General features: G+C 37.3%; 1 protein-coding gene across 2 annotated transcripts; it reads right to left on the bottom strand.

The window, feature by feature from the left end:
* Window positions 1-1260: 1260 nt before the first annotated feature.
* Window positions 1261-20759, bottom strand: LOC102236556 (suppressor of tumorigenicity 14 protein-like). Of its 2 annotated transcripts, XM_023351793.1 has the most exons (20): window positions 20551-20759; window positions 20239-20392; window positions 16116-16266; window positions 14085-14215; window positions 13445-13515; window positions 13198-13355; window positions 13023-13058; window positions 9956-10190; window positions 8036-8178; window positions 7753-7856; window positions 7556-7671; window positions 7317-7453; window positions 7130-7234; window positions 6926-7033; window positions 6732-6848; window positions 5303-5425; window positions 4974-5160; window positions 3816-4087; window positions 3330-3466; window positions 1261-2044 (listed from the first exon to the last, which is right to left on the bottom strand). In XM_023351793.1, exons 2-20 carry the CDS (start codon window positions 20281-20283, stop codon window positions 1886-1888), a joined length of 2535 nt encoding a protein of 844 aa, XP_023207561.1. In that variant the 5' UTR covers window positions 20284-20392; window positions 20551-20759; the 3' UTR covers window positions 1261-1885. The 2 variants fall into 2 exon arrangements, with proteins under 2 accessions (XP_023207561.1, XP_023207560.1); XM_023351792.1 differs by lacking the exon at window positions 20551-20759 and having other exon boundaries at window positions 20239-20544.
* Between the last annotated feature and the right edge of the window lie 965 nt (window positions 20760-21724).

The following is a 21724-nucleotide window of genomic DNA, read 5'->3' as shown; positions in this document are numbered from 1 at the left end:
CAAAAAAGTCCCAATTCAGAGAGAAAACATTTTTTCCCAGTTTTATCTGGTGAGAAAATACTTGATTGAATTATTCACGTGCAATCCAAACCTGTTTTAATATGATCTGACTGTTTTCTGAAGCGTATTCGTAGTGACTGAGGGCTCTTTGAACCATAGACCCAGTAAACGCAGATACACTGGTTGCTATGGGGATTGTCGTCTATTTATGGAAAAGAAAACATCAGGCCCACATTTTTCGTAAAAAATGCGAATTTCAGCCTCACACCAACAGTAAGTTAGAGTCAACCATTCAACTATTTTTGAACAGTCAATAGGGTCCTATGTGGGGTAAACAAGTTTAAGAGATATTTCAACTGCAGTTGCAAAGGAAAAAAAATCAAAGCAGAAATATTAAAAGTTTAAAACAATCAGTACCTCAGCAGTAGATAATACACATGGGATGAAGGGTGACTAACATTTTTATATATATAAAAAATGTGTGTCGCTTTACGTGGCTAATTTCAACACTAAATGATGAACCTTCATGGAGCTCCAAAGATTTTCTTACACTTCTCTATAATTCATTGTTGGGGAGGTGGAGAGGGGTTGATTTATTTATTTTTTTGTTATGTCAAACACTACAGTTCGTTGTTCCTAAACCTATAACCTTTTAAGGCACAGTTGCGATTACTTTTTTCCACACAATTAGGAGCATCTACCTGAAAACTATGATGGAAAATAAACATAATGCATAATAATGGATGCTTCAACAATAAGGTCTAAGATACAAAACTATATATACATAATATTTTGCATTAGACAAAGCAGTTAAGAATTTAAATGTGAACAATAAAACAACATTTCAAGTCAAATCAAAATGACCAAAACACTGGAAGCACATTTGGAAAATGAATCATTGTTCTGATTCAATATCACATTTTCTACTGGAAATTATACACTTGTTTTATCTAAAAATACTTTATTAATCCAAGACGGAAATTAAATTCAATCACTAAAACTTTGTCTTTGTTTTCCAGTGCAACAACTTCTGCAGAAAGCCTTTTTTTGCCCACCTTGTGATCATCAGAGGTCAAAAACCAGGGGTGCACACTCTGCTATACCAGAAACCAGGACCAGGAGTAAACCTAAACATTTGAGGTTCCTAATGTTATTTACAGCATCCCACTATAATGAAGCTTCTGATTCAACAATCAGTTTTGTTTAAATAAAATACATTATGAACAGATCAGAAGCAAAGTAACCCACACTTACACAAAAGGTTATTTAAAATTTTATTAGAAGCCATCTGCTATAAAATATACATTTATAATAATTTTAGACTAATTAAACTGCAGGAACTGTTACCCAACGTTTAACTTTTTCCAAGCACATATAAATCTGTGTCTCTGGAAATAAAACGATATCAATGATGGGAATTGTGAAAAAGTGATGACAGATTTTAAAGGAATGTCTAATAGGCTTAAATAAACAAAACCTAGAGGATAAGAGCAAAAGAAGTCAAATAATTTTCATTTACACAGCTCAAAGTTTGCTCTTGAACGTAAGTTTATGTAACAAGTGTGCCTTAAAACTATGTCCTGTGCATCATATAACATTGGTACTCCATCAAATAATAATAAAAACACAAAAATAAAACATTTACATTTAAAGCAGATAACCAATCACCATCCTGGTAAAACAAACAACAACAAAAAACAATCACAGTAGGGTTAAAAGGCATAGGACTTGCTGTAAAAGTTGTTCATTTTCCAATGTCGCTACAACCAGAAGTCAAGTTCACTGAATCCGCTGGATGGTCTGTCAGATTGGAGTCTCATTGAATGAATTTTTCAAGTCAGCAGTTTATATCCGTAATGATCCTGTTCGATAAGGTTAAACTAGACTAGATTCCAGTCTTCTCCTTGATCCAGCCAAGAAATTCAGTGACAGTGGAGTAGATCCCTGGTTTATTCCTACGAGCGCAGCCGTCGCCCCAACTGACCACTCCTGCCAGGAACATACATTCACCTTCCGGACTGGACAGAGGTCCACCAGAATCTCCCTAAAGGAAGGAAACACAGATATGAAACCAATGTAACCAAATCACAACAAGAAGGCAATAGGAGAGTAACAAAAACCAGTCAATTTCTGCATGGGTTCTGTTCAATATGTTATTAAACTTATTAATTCATCACAGACAAAGACGGAGAGCAAGGCAGGAAAAAGTAATTTTGGACGTTTAGAACTACAGCAAAAATATGACATCACTAATTCATAATTAAGATATTAATAATATAATTATTAGAAACATCTAATACAGCTTAATTATTTTATTATATAGTGTTACAATTGTACACTTATGAATTAATGTTTCTAATAATATGTCAAGTGTGTGCAACTGTTACAGGCTTTATCCTGGTGACGTGGTCAGCAGGAAGACTAGCCGTTGTTATGCTAGTGTTATGCTAGTTTATTTGGAATGGATCCAAATAAACAAGCGAACAAACAAATCACTCCTTTGTAATCACTGGCTTTATCGCGCGACCTCTCATTTCCCGCGCATGCGTCTTGTTGTTCCGGAGCGGATAACGGACGAAAGCAGAGGGAAATGGGGATCCGCGGAATGGCTGCGGTCCCCTACGAAGTGCGCAGCCGGATGCAGCGTGAAGAGGTTAACCTGTCATCGTAGCTCTGGAGGTCATTCATCGACCACGAAGACCGTATGTGAGTGGCTGTGGAATTGGACGGCCTAGCCTTTATTCCCGCCGAAACTGCGGCGTATAGCCCGTTGCTTGGCAGCAGTGAAGCCACATTGCTAACCGTTGGTTGCTAATGATGCTTAAGTTAGCGTTTACTTTATAGATTCATGTCGCTTTTAGCCCGTTTTTAAGGATGGCGTCTGATCACCTCTTGGTCGAAATGTAAATCAAGAACTAGATTATTCTACACTGAAAGCAGATAAAAAAAAATACAGTTTGAGATTTAGAGCCGAAGCTAAAATTGTTTATTGGCTGAATTCTAAAATGTTGAGCCTTGTGCTATAAATATTTTACACATGAGCGGTAAGTATTTTAAATAGCTAAAGGAACCCAATATTACAAGGTTTTCATCTAAATGTACCACTAAATTGTACTTTTGATGACAATTGCTGTCTCATAATTCAAGCAGGATAATTATCCCAAGTATATCTACAAGTGGGCTGCATTATGGAGAAGTTTGTAGAACCGTTAAACAGTTTCATAAACTGAAATTAAGGAAAATTCAAGATAGAACATAAAGAAAGGGACGCAAAGCAAGATGAAAAGTAGACCAACAAAGTCAGAGTAAAGGAAAAATAAACTCCTAACCTGACAAGCATCCACTCCTCCTGTCAGTACTCCAGCACACAACATCCGGGATGTGAGACGAAAGCTCATTAATTTATTACACTCGTTATGGTTTATGATTCGGACTGAAGCTTTCTGGAGGGTCTTCGCAGCAGTTCCTGAATAATGATAAAAGAAAAAAACAATCAATAGAATCATAGAACCATGTCACTGATCATTTGCACTAGAATAATCTAAACACTAAAATATCTTATAAATATAAGCAGACTATAACCTCAAACATGGTATATGTAAAACACAAACGTTAGAACCTAATTGCCTAAAAGAATATATTCATCCTACATTTCATCAATCAGAAAAAGCCTAAAATGTTTTTCAGCTTTTGCCGGTATAAAATCTGATGCCCTTTAATGGCCATAGTTTAAGCCCAATCATTTCATTTAACATGTTCTAGTGAGTATGGGGAATTGTTTGAGCTCATACTTAAATGTATTCCTGCACACTCACCTCCCTCTCTTGTTGCTCCCCACCCTGTGATCCACACATTTTGGCCGGCTGGAATCTTGTAGTCGGCGGTTGGTAAGCAGATGGGCTGAATGTAATCTGAATATTCGATGGGGGTGTCCAGCTCCATCAGGGCGATGTCGTTGTCGAAGGTATTAGGGTTGTAGTTAGGGTGGGGTATGATCTGCTTCAGCTTCCTTTTTACAACAAATTTGTCAATCTTCCGTTGGTCATGAAGACCGAGATAAACCTCCCATTTCGCAGGCTCTCCGAATCTGAGATCAAACAGGGAAGCAGATCAGACAATCAGATTAAATGGGAAAAGAATAGATACAACTGTAGTATACAGAAAGTCAAAAGTTATGTCATTAGATCAGAAGGAGTTATAAAGACAGCTGCAGTGAATATTCATACATTCAGTTAAAAACAACTGAATACTTTTCAAGACTCCATGTCAATTTGTGCATTAATTCTAAATCCACTGATTGCTATGATCTACTTTAGAATTTACATTAGTAGTATTTTTCACCTACAGACCAACCATTTTGTACCAAAACCATGATGTACAAGTATATTTGCATTGTTGATATGAATGAGTGATGGGGAGAAATGGCCATTTAAATCCTCAAGTTTCTCATTTAATTTTTATGTTGAACTCTATTCCCAACTTTTTGGTCCTGCTGGCTCTAAAGTTCAACAGATTAGATTCAAAACAGAATAAATAAAAGACCTTCTGATGGTGAATATTATCTACTGAAGCCATTAAACCTTATGCATTATGGAGATGCGATGTCGTATGGCAGACTTTGAATAAATAATGGACAATTACTTTAAAAGCAGATACAAAAAATTTTTCTGGACGCTATGAACTGATGAAGCTACCAAAATTTTAAAAGGTAAGCACTGGCATTTGAATATTTACACACGCCAATTTTAGTAAGTATAGAAGTTCATTTAATAATTAAGCAACTGAAGTAGCTGGAAAATACTAGCTATTTTCCATTTGTACTCTTAGGCAAATGCAGCCCATTTAAAAAACAAACAAAAAATGCTTCACCCAGAACTAGATCTCATCTCTTTTAACTGCTATGTTTATTATAAAGCTTAAAGCTCAATGGTTGAAGTATGTTACATTTGAAAAGGCATAAGCTGAAGCTTTACCTAAGGTTACCCTCATTTTGCACACAGTGGGCAGCAGTGACCAGCCATATTTTACTGATGATGGACGCTCCACACACATGTCCGTAAGTGTGGTAGTGAAGGCTGACTTGCCACGGAAATTCCCCTAGTGCGGCGTCTTGACCGCCCACAATACGCGTAGACGACCGTAACTGTTTCTTTCCACAGGCTGAAAAGCAAACAGATGGTAACAGGAATACATGTGGCAACTTGTTGTCGTGTTAAAACTGGTTTGGTTAGAAAGGCTGAGCTCAGAAGATGAAGATAAGCAGGAGTTGTTTCATCTCAGACATGCTTAAATTGCAACATACCACAGTTCTCCTCATCAGATCCATCTGCACAGTCGGACGTTCCGTCACACATTGGGTTCACCTTATCAATGCATTTGCCGTTCTTGCATTTGTATGTAGACTCTGTGCATTGTATCTCAGGATCTGGGGAGATGAAACAAATTTTAAATCTATCTTTTAAAACAGATAACAGCAATAACAGGGTATTTTAACATTTTCTGCTAGACTAGCAACAATGCCTTGCTAAAGTATTCGTACTCCAACTTCTTCATAATTTCCCAATATTACAACTGCATAATTCAATGCATTTATTGGGTTCTATTTGATAACACAATTGTGCATATTTGTAAAATAAAATGTTAATAAAGATCCTAAAAGTGGTGTGCTTTTATATTCACCACTCTCAATTTAAACTTTATAGAACCACCTTTTGTAGCAATTAAAGCAGCAAGTCTTTTGCTGTAATAATTAGGCTTGGACATCGTTTGAATTTGTACGATTCTGGTTCCAAACAATTTTCAATTCCGATTCTATATTGAGATAGGATAAATTAGGCCTTTTGATGAGGAAAGAAGACAGCAATGGAAAGCAGCCATCAAGGACTGGCAGCCCTCGATGTCTTTGCAGAATAGCAGCAAAAACACCTGTTACAAGGTAAGAACATCAACGTTCTTACACTTCATAAGTAAATAAGACTATTAAGATGCAATCAAATATTGCATTATTTAGAAGGTATGTGTCTTCTCATTAGTAACCCCAAATAGAAAGCCCCACCATCATGTAGCCTACCATGTACCAAAAACTACTTAGCAAACACTTGTGTGTTTAAGTTTGCTCTAGTCTAATGTGAAACACTATTTGTGATATAGTGGTAAAAATCATGTGGCGTAAATTCAGGCAAAGTCATCGATTTGAGCTAATTAACAAACATGTTAGGTGGGAGGAGACCTGGCTCAGTTTCTAAGCCAGCCATTTTCAACTTTTGTAAAAACAGCTGTCTATGAGCCTCAACTAGGTGTACAGACAAATTAGCCTGACTTTAACAAGTAGAAGCCAAGGCTATATTGGCAATTAGGAAAACAATTGCAGTCACTCCATTCAATACTCCCCAATCCTGGTGGTTCTGGTCCCAAGAACAACTACTACCTCTGTCCCATTTCCAACCTTCCTTTCATTTCCTAAATAATTGCAAAAAAACTGCTGATCTCTACTCCCATTTAACTCAACCTGATTGAAGGAGTAACAATCAGACTGTCATCCTTACATCTCAATTGCCCATTAGTTCTCATTTAAATATTTATTTGATTATTTGGCTTACTGTAGCGGCACTTTTGCTAATTGAAAAGTGAATGTGACCTCTTATAGATTTATATTTAAGTTTATTGCATTGCATTATTGGACAGCAACAACTTAAGTGACAAAAACAGAAAAAAAGATCCACTAATCTTACTTTTTTGACAGTTGAGCTCATCTGAATTATCTCCACAGTCGTCTTTTCCATCGCATTGTTTCTTCTCAGAAACACATTTTTTATTCTTGCAGGTGATGTGTGCAGAGTCACATGTGCCTTAAAAAAATAAAAGGATGTATGAAAAACTGGTCTGAAATCCTTCCATTGAAATCTCCAGTGCCAGCGGCTCTTACAATCACGCTCATCTGTTCCGTCTCCGCAGTCATCTATGCCATCACACTTCCAGAACATGGGCTTACATAACCCATTTCCACAGGTCAAGAGTGTGTCTCCTTTGCACTCTGGAGGAGAAAAGGTTTAGAACAGGTGTTTGTTATACACTGATAAAACCATGGCGGCAACAAGTAGTTCAAATGTAATGTGAGTAAATAACGTACTGCAGTTCTTCTCGTCACTCATGTCTCCACAGTCGTTCCAGCCGTCACACGTGAGGTTTTGGAAGATGCACTGGTCATTTCTGCAACGGAACCTACCAGGGCAAGCTGTGGACGACACAGTGAGCGTGAAAAATAAAAGACACATCTTTAAGAGGAAAGTAGACCTAAACGTGGTTCCATTACTTACGATCTACGGGGTCAATGGCCTCGTACACTGCTTGGAAGCCTCTGTCTACGTAGGAGTGATCGGAGAGAAACCGCAATGTCATTTTGTTGGTTGTGCTGATTTCAACTAGAGTTCCCTTCTTGTGATCTCCACACAGTCTGAGAAACAGATTTGCAAGCAATGACAAACCCTTTTACTTTTTTCTACAAACCTGTTTTCACATCGATTTAAAATCCCAAACTCGTCGTTGTTGAACTTACTTCTTGTTTCCATCAATCATCACGTAGTCTTTGTAACAGTTCTTGCCGTCTTCCTGCCCTGGCTCAGCCAACAGGAGCTTTTTGAATGCAACTTTCACCACCTTATTGCTAGGCACCTTCAAGAAAACGGATAAGTAAGCATACAGGAATACAAGTATATTAAATCACTGAATAAGGTGTTCATGAGGAAAACTCGCCTCTATTTCCCAATCACACACAATGTTAGGAGGATAGTAGTTTGGAAAGTTGGGAGTGGAGAAGGTCCCCTTTAAATCGGTTAGTTTGGTACCGCAGGTCTGACCTACATAGACAGTTAAATAAATAATTTTAAATATGAAACAATAGATGAAATCTGAGAAATTAAAGCTTTTTTCAAGGACGACTTCGTTCCTCATGGGAATGAGAATACAATCCAAACCAATCTTGCCATTTGTCAAAGTAATCTGGATGCGTAAATAAAATCAAGGCTTCAACACTTACGTAAGGTTGCCGGTTCCACTTGTGAAACAGATGCCCGAAATCCTGGAAAGTCGTATTCCTCGTTTGTGCCCATTGTAACCAGCATGACATTTCCAGAAGAATAAAACGTCAAAGGTTCACTGGGTGAGTAGTGTTCACACAACCTGTAGAAGACAGTCATGCATTTTAACAACTAATTCATAACCCCGAAGTGCGAAAGATTTGTTTTTCCCCAAAGAATTTTGACTTTAACCTAAATATTTTTTAGTTTTTCCAAGGCTGGTGGCATCTGACATTTATAACCTCTGTGGAAACATTTGTTTGATTATGCTAGTATTTTATGATGTTCGACTTTAGCTAACCTGTTTCATTTATAGTTTAATCAGTAGAGTGTTTAACATTAGATCAAATTCTTAGAGGTCTGTAGACCACATATATTCAGTGGAGAAATAAAACTTCTCAAGATTAATTTTGGTAAATAAAAATCAGAAAAGCTCAAGCATGATATACGTACTAATCATAAATTATCCATGTTGTTCTACGCAAGTTTGAAAAATATTATATGTGATATGTGTTTTAATCTTTTGTATCAAAACGTGCTGTTTAACGTAGTAAGGCGTGACGTCATGGAGGGGTGAGGAGAGCAAAGTGTGGTCTCAGAAACTGGTCTGAAGCCGTTTAAAGGGATAGGGAGTAATAGGGAGTAAAGGCTTTGAGGAATGCGCCAGATAGCTGGTCCCACGTCCTTGAGTAGAAATGTTTTAGCACAAAATAACATTTGTGCAGAAAATTATCACGCGTTGCCTGTGTGCAGCAGTAGCCCATCATCATGTGCTGCCTGCACGTTGGAAAAGTCCACCTCTGAACAGTAACGTCTGAATACGTCAGACAGCAAAGAACCGCCTACTTTGATATAAACGTATCTAAGTTAAAACCTCCAATCAGATCGCTGACTGCCCTTTTTCTGTCCACACGGTGCTCTCCGAAGATGTAGTCATATTTTTTCTAAAGGTGGTTAATGTTTTCTTTGTGATTTTGGGATCGGATGATCTTGAGATGTTGGTCTGGTTTTATGCTTTTGGTTGATTGAATAAAATACTGTTTGACTGTGAATTTGAACAGTGACTAATGTCTTGGTTTCACTTTTACACCCGGCATCTACGAACCTGGGGAGACGAGAAGTGACAACGAAAAATTGGTAGAAATACCTCGTCTCAACACTGCATAAATTTAACTTTTATTCTAAAAAGACAACATAGCATATTCGATTTCTGAAGAAGCCTCTGACTGAAGACGATCTGTTACATAACAGTGGGCTAGAGATAATGCTAAGGGCAATTTTCTTGAATTTATAAGGAATCCTTCTTGGCATCATCATCTCCAGTGGTTCCCCAGTTATCTCTAAAACAGAACCAGCCTTCTCTACAAGTTGTTGAGCCTTTGTGAGTCCTTTGCTCTGATGCTGTTTCTCCAATAGATGATGGCAGAAGAGAAAATCTGCCTCATCTTACCGCAACAAACACTGAATAACCTAAACTTGCTCAAGAACTACAGCCTGCTCCATCTCTTCATGTTGACGTCTTCACTGTCCAGTCACTTGAATATAGTAGTATTTATACTTTTCCCACATACATAATTGTGTCTTAAAATGTACTATTTTACCTAAAGATTAAAGTAAATTTCATCAGTTTGAATTTAATAAACAATTAAATTTAGTGCACAAGTGGGGCGTCCATTATTTTACCCAAATACTGCTGGCAATCTTGGGTCTCTATTGACAGACCTCTAAATGAACGGTTTTACCTCCATGGGAAGTGAAGCATGAAGTGGATAACCAGCCAATGGTGTTAACTACTTCTGCTAAGAAGTATTCAGCAAACTAAAAAGCAGAGGGCCCAGTGCAGAGCCATGAGGTACACCAAAAACGGTAGATATACTCACTCTTCCAAAGCGCGGTTCTCTATTGGCACCAGAGAGTCATAGATTTTCACAAAGTCATTAGAGCAGTTTTCTTCCAGATACATGGTGTCAAAGTCAAGCTTGATGATGCTTCCTTCGTCACCTCGCAGCTCCCACTGCGTGAAGGTGTTCGGTTCATACGCATCGTTGGGGAAACCTTTGGTCGAGATCTTAACAATTTCTTGGGGCTTTGTATGTATTTTCAACTTTGTATGCGCTGACAAACACAGACATAAAATGCAATATATTAAATTCTACTTAGTAAGTCACAATCACACATTAACCAAAACTTCACATGCTTTGTTTTAATCTTGCCTTAGATTAGTAAGTGAAATCTTAACGAGTCTTTGTTTCATTTCTCTGTCGCCGTTGCTTCTTCCTCGTCAGACAAATTTGTTTACTCTGAATTCTAGTTTGATCCTGAGAGGTTTTGCAATATTTCCCTCTGCCATCTGAATGTTCATCATTAGTTACATTTGACCATATAGTTGGGTCATATGACAGGTCGAAAATAAATTTGTTTAATGGAAGCACGGCAATTTCACAAAAACTCTTGATAAAAAGTTTTGGCGTTAGGATGAGGTGGTTTTTCAAAATTGGTTTATTTCTCAAAACTGCAATGGAAAGACTTTTTTCACATCACAGGAGTCACATGATCGACAACCTGATGTTGCCACTGACGCAAACCATGAAGAAGAAGACAAAAAGTAGTTGGAGGATCATGGACCGGCACATTTTTAATGACTTAAAGAGTCATTCGATTCCTCGAATGATTCAAGTGCCTTGATTATTAAAATTCCTCGAGGAAAATTTACCTGCCTCGAAGCCTCGTTAATTTATGTTTTATTATTTAGCGCACCGTGCTACGACCGGGACATTATTTGCGTTGCGCGGAGCTCTGACTTCCACCTCTGAGTTGTTGTCGGAAGCTAAGTGTTAGCGGCATAACGTCCAATTTTCAAGTTCGGCCCGTGGGGATTTTATTGATTGATGATAGTTCCCGGGTTTTCATCGTTTTTGGGGGACCAATAAGCATCCTTAAAATGACTGGAGCGATGCCTGGAGTACGGCAGCCTTTCTCCTCCAGGAGGTGCCGTAAATATCCCGTATTGCTCCCCCCAGTTCTTACTTTCGTCCCCTGGTCTACCGATTGTCTCTCACCCTCCCCCCACATTAGGTTTGTTCGTTCGCCTGCCTCCTCCCCCCCACACCAGGCGACATTTCCCGGATTCTCAAATCCAAATCTTGACAGGTATGGGGCAAGGTGAGAATTCATCTATTAAACTGACTGAAGATGAACAGATAAACTAAAAGCTGGAGCATATACATTTTTTATAAGCATATTTGTGAGCCTGCCTCTTTATTATTAAAGTAAATATAATTTCAGATTTTTGTATAACTTTTCTTCAGGTTAACTTAGAAAGTGAGCTATTATTGTTACAGGTTAGTTTTCCAAACTACAGAAAAGTAACTGGTCAGGAAGCTCAAAAATGAAAAACTGGACTGATACTGATATCCGATAGTAACACAGATGTTATGCCAGATTTACCAATATTTTTATAAATTTTTTAAATCAGATTACTCAGTTAATCATAAGAATAATTGATAGATTACTAAAATATTTGTTTACAACAGCCCTAGAAGAAACTTTTTAATCTGCGATTTTAATTCCGTCTAATTTAATGGAAACTCATGACTTCACAATTGTCAAATTGTGTCTTTAACATTAATACTGACAACGTTTTGCGCACGTTTGTAATAGTGTCTTTGCCCTGTGGCTTTACACCAAACACTGTAGGACCAAACAAATGATCTCCATCATTATCTTTATGTGTCACGATCTCAGGTTGGTTTACTTCTGCATCTTTTAGCAGAAAGCAAACTGAGCCAGGCACTATTTAGATGATTTCTTGATTCTACAGGTCATCACGGAATAATCACACCTAGTGAATGCTTTTATAAAACTTTAGTTCGTCACAATTTACCATCGAATAATTAAATTTTTACTAAGGGCTAGGTTGGTTTTCACAATGTTTTGTAGCTCAACTAAATGAAATAATCATTAAAACAGTTTTTTCAATTTATTCGTCATACTGTTGCCTGGTGTAAACATGGCAAACCTCCACAGCACAGTAGTTCATGACCATTTAAAGCAGTTCCTTTTCTAACTTCCTGTGGCAGCTTGCTTTGCTGCAGTGTTACCATCTTTAGAATAGAATTAAACTTTATTGTCTTTGCACTGTCACAAGTACAAGCAACGAGATGTAATTTGCATCTATCCAGAAGTGCTCTACGAGATATAAATATTTATTTACAGATGTACAAGACTACAGTATGTATGTATGGACTATAAGGGATTATAGCAAGAGATATAGATATTGTGTATAAATATAAATATGGGAGCTATATGCACAGATTATACAAATTATACAGATTATACAAGAATGTTAGGGAATGGATTATAGATAAATAATGGCAGATAAAATTTACAGGTTGCATGTGTGTGTGAAGAAAACAGTCCGTGATGTGTGTGTGAGGATAGTCCATGTGTTATTGTTGTATGAGAGGATAGGGGAGTACAGTCCTTATAGTTTATGTTTTATAAACATAAAACGTTCAAAAGCGTGACAGCTGTGGGAAAGAAGCATAACTGCTTTCAACTTAAAACGTTAAATTTCTTGTATTCATTCCCCCAAATTTAAAGCTCTTTTTATGTGTAGGTTCTATAGCTTTCTAAGTAATAAGTAAAAACTAAAAACTACAGGGGGCACAAGGTTTTTCAAAGTTTTCGGTTTGTTTGACACTGCAGTGTGAAAGAGAACTACACCCGCTAAAAATGTAACAAATCGAACTGAGTCTACCGGACTATCGGGTGAAAAAACCCAATTTTAGCTTTTCAGTTCAAATTAACTGAGTTATGTACGGTACCTACATCACCCCTTTAGCTCTGCTTAAAATGCTTTACTTTTAGTTCATCAAAATATTGTTAAGTCTTATAAAAAAAAATATGTATATATATAAAAGACACACATGTAACTTCGATACTTACTCTTAAATGATGTTGGCGACATTCTGGAATCTATAACTGTGAAAGAAACCAAAAACAGACAGAATGAGATTAAAAGTCCTGCCACACAGGATGTAGCAACAGACAACCACAACAACTTGTTAATATCAAGATTCATGCACCACGTCAATCCAGATACAGAGTAAGTGACGATTACCAGAGGTCTTCATGTCTGTAACCTGCAGGTTGTTTCTTGACTTCACTGGAAGTCCTTTTGGTCTTTGCTGGTTCAAACCAGCTATGGCATCATCAACAGATTTTTCTTGGCCCACAGGCACTTTAAACTCAGACATGTAGTAGGCGATAATACCCTCACTGGAGACAAAGACATCACAACCAATTTAAGCAAATACCCAACATATGCGACCAACAGGAACAGAGATTTGACTCTACGGATTCTATACCTGAACGCGTCAACTTCAGATTTGACGTAGTATTTCTTCAGCGTTGGATTGCTGGAGTAAATAGTTTTTAGCTGAAAGAGGTTGCAATAGAATAAAGAAAAAAAATCACAAAGAAAAGCTTGGTTAAACAATAAAATTTCTTTTTAAAAAAATTTATATTGCACTTCATAGAACAAACAGTTAACATATACAATGTCTAGTACTTGACATTTTTGGCATTATGTTGCTATCTTACAACTTCCAATTTGCAATCCTTCTTTTTCTTTTTAAATGAAATCAGAAGATAAAAACTATATTGATTTAATCAACAAAAAATGTATCATAAAAAAGCACATAAACACCTTGAAAACCAGATAATTATTTACATACAAAATTCAATCTTAATGATTTATTATAATTCCAACATTCTTATCACACGGTCTCAAATGTATTTAATTCAAGTCTACAGAAAAAAGTTAGCTTCTCTATAAAATAAATAGACATCAAAACATTTATTTGGCATTTCCTCATTATTCCCTTTGTTCCTGCCAATATCAAGATCCTAAGTAATTTAATCCCATTTACTCTGCCTTTTCATGTTTAAACAATAAAAATAGAAAAATGTGTTCGTGTATTGGGTCAGAGAACTCGGCAGTCTTACCTCCTGCTGCACCTTTTCATCCAAGGCCTTGAACTCGCGTGTGTTTGAGTTCTCATAGGCGTTGTCAAACACCTGGTTCTCGATCTTCATTGAGCCAATGTATATCCTTTTGGTGTATTCGTCTTTACGGACTGAAAAAAAAGCACACGTAACTCAAACAGTGGAAGTATGTTTATGCACCTCTCTACTGTTTCAGGTCAATCAATCGACCGTCACTCCAGCAGTTTAAGTGTTTTTTTTGGCTAGCAGTTGGTAGCAGTGGAGCGCACCGCATGTCCTGCGCTCTAAAGACAAGAGGAAGTGTTCGTTGTTAGGGTACAAAACATTGCAGTTTCAAATACAGTTGTGTGTGGGAGTCCCTTGAGTTTTCTCCAGCTGATTGAATAGAAGAATAACCCAGTTATGTCTTCCACTGCTGGCCAGCTGGCTGAAAGAGGGGAACAATAGTTTCTTGTCGCTTGCAAGAAAAAAAAAAGTTTCTATTTTGGTTATGAAACACAGAGACTCATGGTGTGCTAATTGAAAGAGCTTCAGCTATTTAGAATGCAGCCCATCAGGGCTCTGATTCACTTTCCATTAATGTAAAAAAATAAAATAAAATGAAATACTTTCAGGTTCAACTTTCCAAAGTTTTCTCTCCTTTACGGAAGGAATAACTTTCTCCAAGAAAGTAAGGACACAAAGAAGGAAGGACATCAAGGAAGGAAGTAAGCACGAAAAGATAGGAGGAAATGACACAAAGGAAGAAGAGGGAAGGACATAAAGAAGGAAGGAAGGATGCAATGTGAAGAAGAAGAGGACCAACAAGAGGAAGGAAGGATGCAAAGGAAGGTATGAAGCACACAGATCAGGTATGAGGGAAGGACACAAAAAGGACAAGAGGAAGGGATGGAGGAAGGACGTTTCTGGCTGTTTCCTATCTGTGATTTTGTCAACATGCCATCGCCTGTCAGAGATCTGCAGTCAACCAGCAGGTTCCTCTTCGTTCAGAGACGAGTTCAGTTAAAACACAAAGGAGATTGAGAAACACCCAACCACTACCCTACTGGCATCACTCAGACCTCTGAGAAACACCCAACCACTACCCTACTGGCATCGCTCAGACCTCTGAGAAACACCCAACCACTACCCGACCGGTATCGCTCAGACCTCTGAGAAACACCCAACCACTACCCGACCGGTATCGCTCAGACCTCTGAGAAACACCCAACCACTACCCTACTGGCATCACTCAGACCTCTGAGAAACACCCAACCACTACCCGACCGGTATCGCTCAGACCTCTGAGAAACACCCAACCACTACCCTACTGGCATCATTCAGACCTCTGAGAAACACCCAACCACTACCCTACTGGCATCACTCAGACCTCTGAGAAACACCCAACCACTACCCTACTGGCATCACTCAGACCTCTGAGAAACACCCAACCACTACCCTACTGGCATCACTCAGACCTCTGAGAAACACCCAACCACTACCCGACCGGTATCGCTCAGACCTCGGATTCGTTTAAACCATCCGTTAAAAACTCCTCTTTGTGTCCTGCTCTGGAAAGTTGGACACAAATAAGAAAGGAAGGAAGGAAATAAGGACACCAACGGGGAAGGAAAGACACAAAACAGGAAGGATGGAAGCACATAAAGAAGGAAGGAAGGAGATGAAAAAGGTAGGAAGGAAAATAGGCAGGAGGGAAGAAGAAATTAATGAAGAAATTAATTAAGGAAGGACATAAACAGAGAACAGGTTTCGCTCTCTGCAGCGTCTTTCTTTGTGGATATTGCTTTAAATCACCACACAAGTCTAATCTGCTCTTTGATTTTTAGTATTTTTATACATATTTATCTAAATTATTCAGTACAATGAGTTACTCCTCAAACTGCTTGGGAAAATATTTCATTTTCATAACAATAACCATTTATAAAAACAAAATAACCTTAAAAGGGTAACATAAAGCAATTAAATTCCTTGTTTGTGTGCAGAAGACACAGTTTTTCCCATTACAGCCATTCACTAGTTGGAGCTACTTACAGTGGAAATGCCAGACCAGCAGTCCGGTAATGAGACCAACAGCAACAGCAAGAATCACCACGCCGATCACAGCGCCCGTCTTCCCCGGACCCTTCTCCAGCTTTTTGCTATCCCCCGTTTGCAGGAACTGCACAGACTCATACTCTTTATCCTGCAAAACAAAAGTAAATTAATTAAGAAATATGGAAAACAGTTCAGCGTCAAGATTTAATAACTGAGAATTTTAAAGTAAAATACTCGTTGACCTCCTTAAAGATTAAAGTTTTTTGTTCTTTGCCACTTAAATCAACACTTTTTAATATTAGACAAGTATATCCAGTGAAATACTTCATATTATTTTATTAGTTAAGGGAAAATAGTTTTCCAAACCAATCTGACCCTATGTGAAAACTAAACTTCGTTACTATCTGTCCCACTTTGTTTGGCAGCAATCACTGCCATTAAGGGTTTGTGATAAGTGAGAACGAGTCTTTTACGTCACTTTAGAGGAACTTTCAGTGCAGAATTGTTTTTATTTCAGCCATAGTGGAGTGTATTAAGACTGAAACGACTAATTGGATGAATAATGATAAATCGATTACCACCTTAGCTGACTGTCATTTCAATATTCCAAGTATCCAAGTGCATAGGCAAAAAAGATGACCATTTTCTGAAAGAACGACTGGCAGTAAGTAAGCCAAAATGGTACAAAACAGATTACACATTTTCCATTTGAATCTGTTCTACCCTGAACTTTATTAATTGGAATAATTTTAGCTTCAGCTGGTCCAGATTTTGAAACATCTTGAACGTTTCACAGTTTTGATGTTAAGTTGAGCAGAAAGGGCTCAGCTTTTCACATGTTGATGTTAAGTATTTATTTATTACGGGTGCAAACAATTCATCGAATTATGATTAATGGTCGATTAATGGTTTATTAGACTAAGATTAGTTATATTATCGTCCGCTTAGATCTTTCTTTTAGTGTTGTAGTTTGGCCGCCATCCAGCAGAGGGCGCCGCTAAAGCAAAGATGGCGGAAGACACGCCGGTCCAAACAGAGTACGTTGTGGTGTGGAAAATCCCCTTCATGCGTTTCTGTTTTGAAATATAAACACTCCGCAAACTCCTTAAGTTTCAACTCAACAGCGCTCATTCAGCGGAGGTAACGCATCCGTCAGCATATTATGAATAATGTAGCCCTTTGTTTTCTTGATGCAAAACTCAGGTTTTTAAGTGAATGGCCACTCATCACTTAATCGTATGTTGATTAATAAGCTGAATAAATTTTAGATAAACTCTCTAAACGATCACTTGCATCCATAGTCCAGATGCATCTTTGGCTATAAATGATCAAGTTTACACTAAAAGAAAACTTTGTCACTGCATTTTAGGTAAAAACATTTTTTTAAAATATGAACTGAACTGTTTATTTTAAATGAATTTTTGTACAAAGAAGGCCTAGGATGTTTAATGGAAAATTTGCAGAGTGTGCCAATGTTTTTATTCAATTAATTAGACTAATCGATAGAATACTCAGTGACTAAAATAATTATTGCAGCCATATTATTAGTCAATAATTGCAGCAAAGCTTTAGGAAAGTTTTTTTCTAGACTGACTTTGTCATCAGTTTGACTTCATGGGTTTGAGATCTTTTGTTGTCAGACAGGTTTCAGTGAAGTGATTTAGTAACACTACAGAGCTGACAATGACACACACACACACACACACACACACACACAAAACAAATTATGCAAAGCAACGTCACAATTTTACAACGAAAGAAAAATCTTTCTACAGAGAGCCAGGTTGGTTTGGATCGTTTCTCCCCACCTCAATAAATACAGTGATTGAAAACGGCATTCTGTATTCATTCAAGTTATTTTTATCTGGTATTAAAAGTTATTGGGAAATAAATAAGAGACAAAAAGAGCATAAAGAAGTTTGTAAGGAGGTAAAATACATTAAGGTACAGTAATTACACGTTAGCTGCCCACAGAAATTATTTCTCCTGAGTCAGAAATGTGCAACACTGTTTTTATTTTGGTTTCTCTTGATTTAACTTAACATACGAACTCCTTCACTGCAAATACACAAAATATTACCAAGTATTTTTGATCTGATTTCTAGAGCAAATATCGTATTGCACTTGAAATAAGAGAAAAATAACTTGCAAGTAACTTTTCAGCAAGAAATATGAGCTTGTTTTAAGTCAATAATCTAAAATTGATTAAAACAAACTAGTTTCACTGGCAGATTAATTCACTAATAAGACATTTTCCCCCATGTTATAAGTGAAATAATCTGCCAGTGAAACTAGCATTTTCATCAGTTATTGGCTTAAAACAAGTTCCTATATCTTGCTAAGAACTTACTTATAAGTTAGTTTTATCTTATTTCAAGTTTGCTGAGGTAATTGGAAAGAAACTAGACAAATTAATTGGTAAGATTTTGTTTTCACTTCTGAATAAAAAGCAATTTTCCAGAGCCAATGATGCGTGAGGTGGGACCGTAACGCCCGATTCAGGGTGACGGAGTGGTTACTTCCACCGATTGGGGCGGGGGAGGGAGAACAAAGGTTTCACCACGCACAATCCTGCCAAACCTGCTGGGAGAGCAAACCGCAAACCAACAAGTTCCTGAGTGTTTACTGCAGCAGAAACTGAAAAACAACCGGGTTTACAGCTTACCCAACAGATCAAACAGAAAGAGCCATTTTGTCTGAGATAAATACGATCAACTCCAACTTTAAGCCTCACCAATCCTTGATAATGATTGTCACCAAAACTGTGACATAAGTTTCAGCTGTAAGGACAGAAATACTTTCAGTTTGCCCACGCTCGATACTTCTGCACTGAAAGGACACTTTGTACCGCAAAGCCTGAGGCCAAAGCTCAAGCATCCGATCTAAACAGCAAGAAGTTTTAAATCCAGCAGAGCAGAAATATAAGTTCCCAATGTTTATCTGGATCATGATCACACAATTACATACATCATGTCAATTACAGTCCAAGCACCTTCTTGGAAGCTCAGACATCCTTAAGAAATAAAAATATTATTTTCAAAATATTGAGGTAAAAATCAGAAAAAAGTGGGAGAATTTATTGCAAAGAGCAATTTACAATTTTCTTTAACTTCTCAGTGACTAATTTTGATTTAAATAGAATAAAATACATTACAAGATTATCCATGTTTATGAATCAAAAGCATATCCTGAAACTTTAGTCTGTTTTTTTTCTCTGAGCTCAGATAAAGTACATGCAGCTGGGTGGGGCCTTTATATCTGACCTACTGATCTTCATTCGGATCCGTTTGGTTCTGACAGGTTGATGCAGCCCAAAATATAACAAATCTGGATTTTATTCTCATGATGCAATCAAATTATTCCTAAAAAAAAAAAAAAAGGTGGTTCAAATTCTCCAAATATGAAGGGTTAGTTTCCATGTCGCTAATTTGAATTTATTTTATGGAGGACAAACCGTAACAAGCCCCAACCTGCAGGAATTTACTGCCACTGACTTTTGAACTGCTGTTTTAATCAAAACGTCGGTGCTGGCGTGAAAGTTGCTGCTCTGAAGGAGGAAGAGAGTCGTGAGCGAGTTTATGTTGTACAGAGTTCTTGGAAAACGCAGCCCAGGAAAAGGTGTGTTCAGGTTCAGCGGGATATTTTTCCGCCTCTCCTCCTGACGACATTTTTTTACTACAGAAATCAGGTCACCATTTTATTGCGACAATACTTTTATGCCTAAGATTACGAATTTAACCTGCCGCAGGTGTAACTTTTATTCATTTCTCTTTCAATTAACACCAGGATAATCAAAAAACTAGGGTTATTAATTATTAAACTATAGTCAAAACCAAAAAGTTTTACTTTCCTTTTTATCTCTAGATAACAGCAACCTTTGGTTTCAGAAAGTTTTTTATTTTAAATCTCAGGTGAAACAAATTTGCTGATGAAAGATAAAAGCTGATACAGCCCTCATCCTGCTCACTGTGTTTGTTGACTGTATACAATAAACACACAAGAAAACACCATTTTAATTCCCTTCATTCCGAGAGTTTAAGGGGTTTAACATTCAGAAAATCATGGGAACAAAACACAGAAACCCGGAGGAGACAGCGCCACCCATCCGAGGAAAACTTACCAGTTTTGGCATGTATTTTATTCCACTTTCCATGGGGTCCGCCATGTCGCCAGTTTTGTTTTAAAATGTCCCCAAAAGTTGTTTTTCAGTCCTCCTCTGAGCTCTTTGTGCGAGTTTCAGTAGATGGATCCCGAAGGCTGCTTCCCAGGTGAACCTGCAGGCCCAGCCACAGCAGGTGAATCCTCAGTTTATCAACACAACAACAAATTAAGCGGCAAAAAAATATCTAAATATCCCGAAAAGCGAAATAAAACACGACTGCAGCTCCAGTGGAGATGTCGGTCAGTTTCCACCTAAGATAAAAATGCCCACCTGCTCGTCTTAAAGGAGGGACAGGCGCGGAAAAAGACTCCTTTCTTCCGGGAGCGTAGTTTCTGAGGGCGTGTCTTCCTGTTTACCTGAGAGAGCAAAACCCGATGTAAACAACACAACCGGGCTTTCTTCCCGTCACCAAAGCGTTGAACAACGATGCATGTGTTGGTTCTGGACGCGGTTCTGATCCACATTAGCCGCCAGGTTCAAACATTAACTGTTAAACTGCGGTTTAGTTCTCATCCGGTCCAATCTACCGATGCAGTCACGTGATCTTTACGCGCATCAGTTTTGGATTTATGACTCATCTCCACTGTCGAGTTTCATGTGAAACAAACAAACCATAAAGTGAGAAAATGGGTAAATATTTCCATTTTACACGCTGGCTGCACAATCTATGTTTTCTGCGTTTCAGAAATTATTTACTTACCAAGTATTTTAGGGTTAGTTTCTATTTCAAATATCTAAATATCTCAAACATCTAAATACAATTGAAATACAACAAAAAGAACTTGCAAGTAACTTTTCAGCACGATATATGAGCTCGTTTTAAGTAAATAATTAGTGCTATAACAAGACATTTGAGTTGTAATATGACATTTTCCCATATTTAAAGTGAAACTAATTGACTTAAAACAAGTTAATATCCTGCTCAAAAGTTACTTATAACTTAGTTTTGTCTTCTGTCAAGAGAGTAAACAAAAATACTATGTTTTTGCAGCGTACCAGAACAATTTGTTCATATTTTTATGTTTGTACAGACAAAGTAGTGTGTAAGTGGGATAAAAATGCTCTTTTTTATTTTTATTTTTACAGAAAAAAGAAAAAGAGACAAATGTCAATTTATCCTGAAAAAGACAAATTGTTCTTCTGGCAAATTTTTTCACCTATAGCAAAATATGTTCCCAGCCTGAGTTAATCTTTTTTTTTTTTTACTAAATTTTGCTTTTATATTTTTCTTTTAATTTCCTTATATAAATAAATGTCATGAGGATGATTTGAAAAGGCATAAAACAAGTTTTTTCACTAAAAGGTTTTCTGTTGTTAGCATTGCTTCAAAAAGATTAAACCAAATAAAAAAATATACCTTTACATAAACCTGTGATTATTGCTGGTTATAATATGTACTATTTGTCAATTATTGTTCATTTTTTTTGCAATTGACACTTTAATA

The sequence above is a fragment of the Xiphophorus maculatus genome, chromosome 18 (genome assembly GCF_002775205.1).
Source record: "Xiphophorus maculatus strain JP 163 A chromosome 18, X_maculatus-5.0-male, whole genome shotgun sequence".
NCBI lineage: Eukaryota > Metazoa > Chordata > Actinopteri > Cyprinodontiformes > Poeciliidae > Xiphophorus > Xiphophorus maculatus.
The sequence above is the reverse complement of the archived record's forward strand: the minus strand, read 5'-3'. Positions and strand labels throughout refer to the sequence as shown.

Bases quoted from the DNA above. Each gene is read 5' to 3' on its own strand.
- LOC102236556 (XM_023351793.1), bottom strand. From the start codon at position 20,283: ATGGCGGACCCCATGGAAAGTGGAATAAAATACATGCCAAAACTG. The intron at 13,356-13,444 runs GTATAGAATCCG...CTTTGTCTCCAG, and splicing joins TCTGAAGTTGACGCGTTCAG to TGAGGGTATTATCGCCTACT. The intron at 13,059-13,197 runs GTAATCGTCACT...TTTCTTTCACAG, and splicing joins TACAGACATGAAGACCTCTG to TTATAGATTCCAGAATGTCG.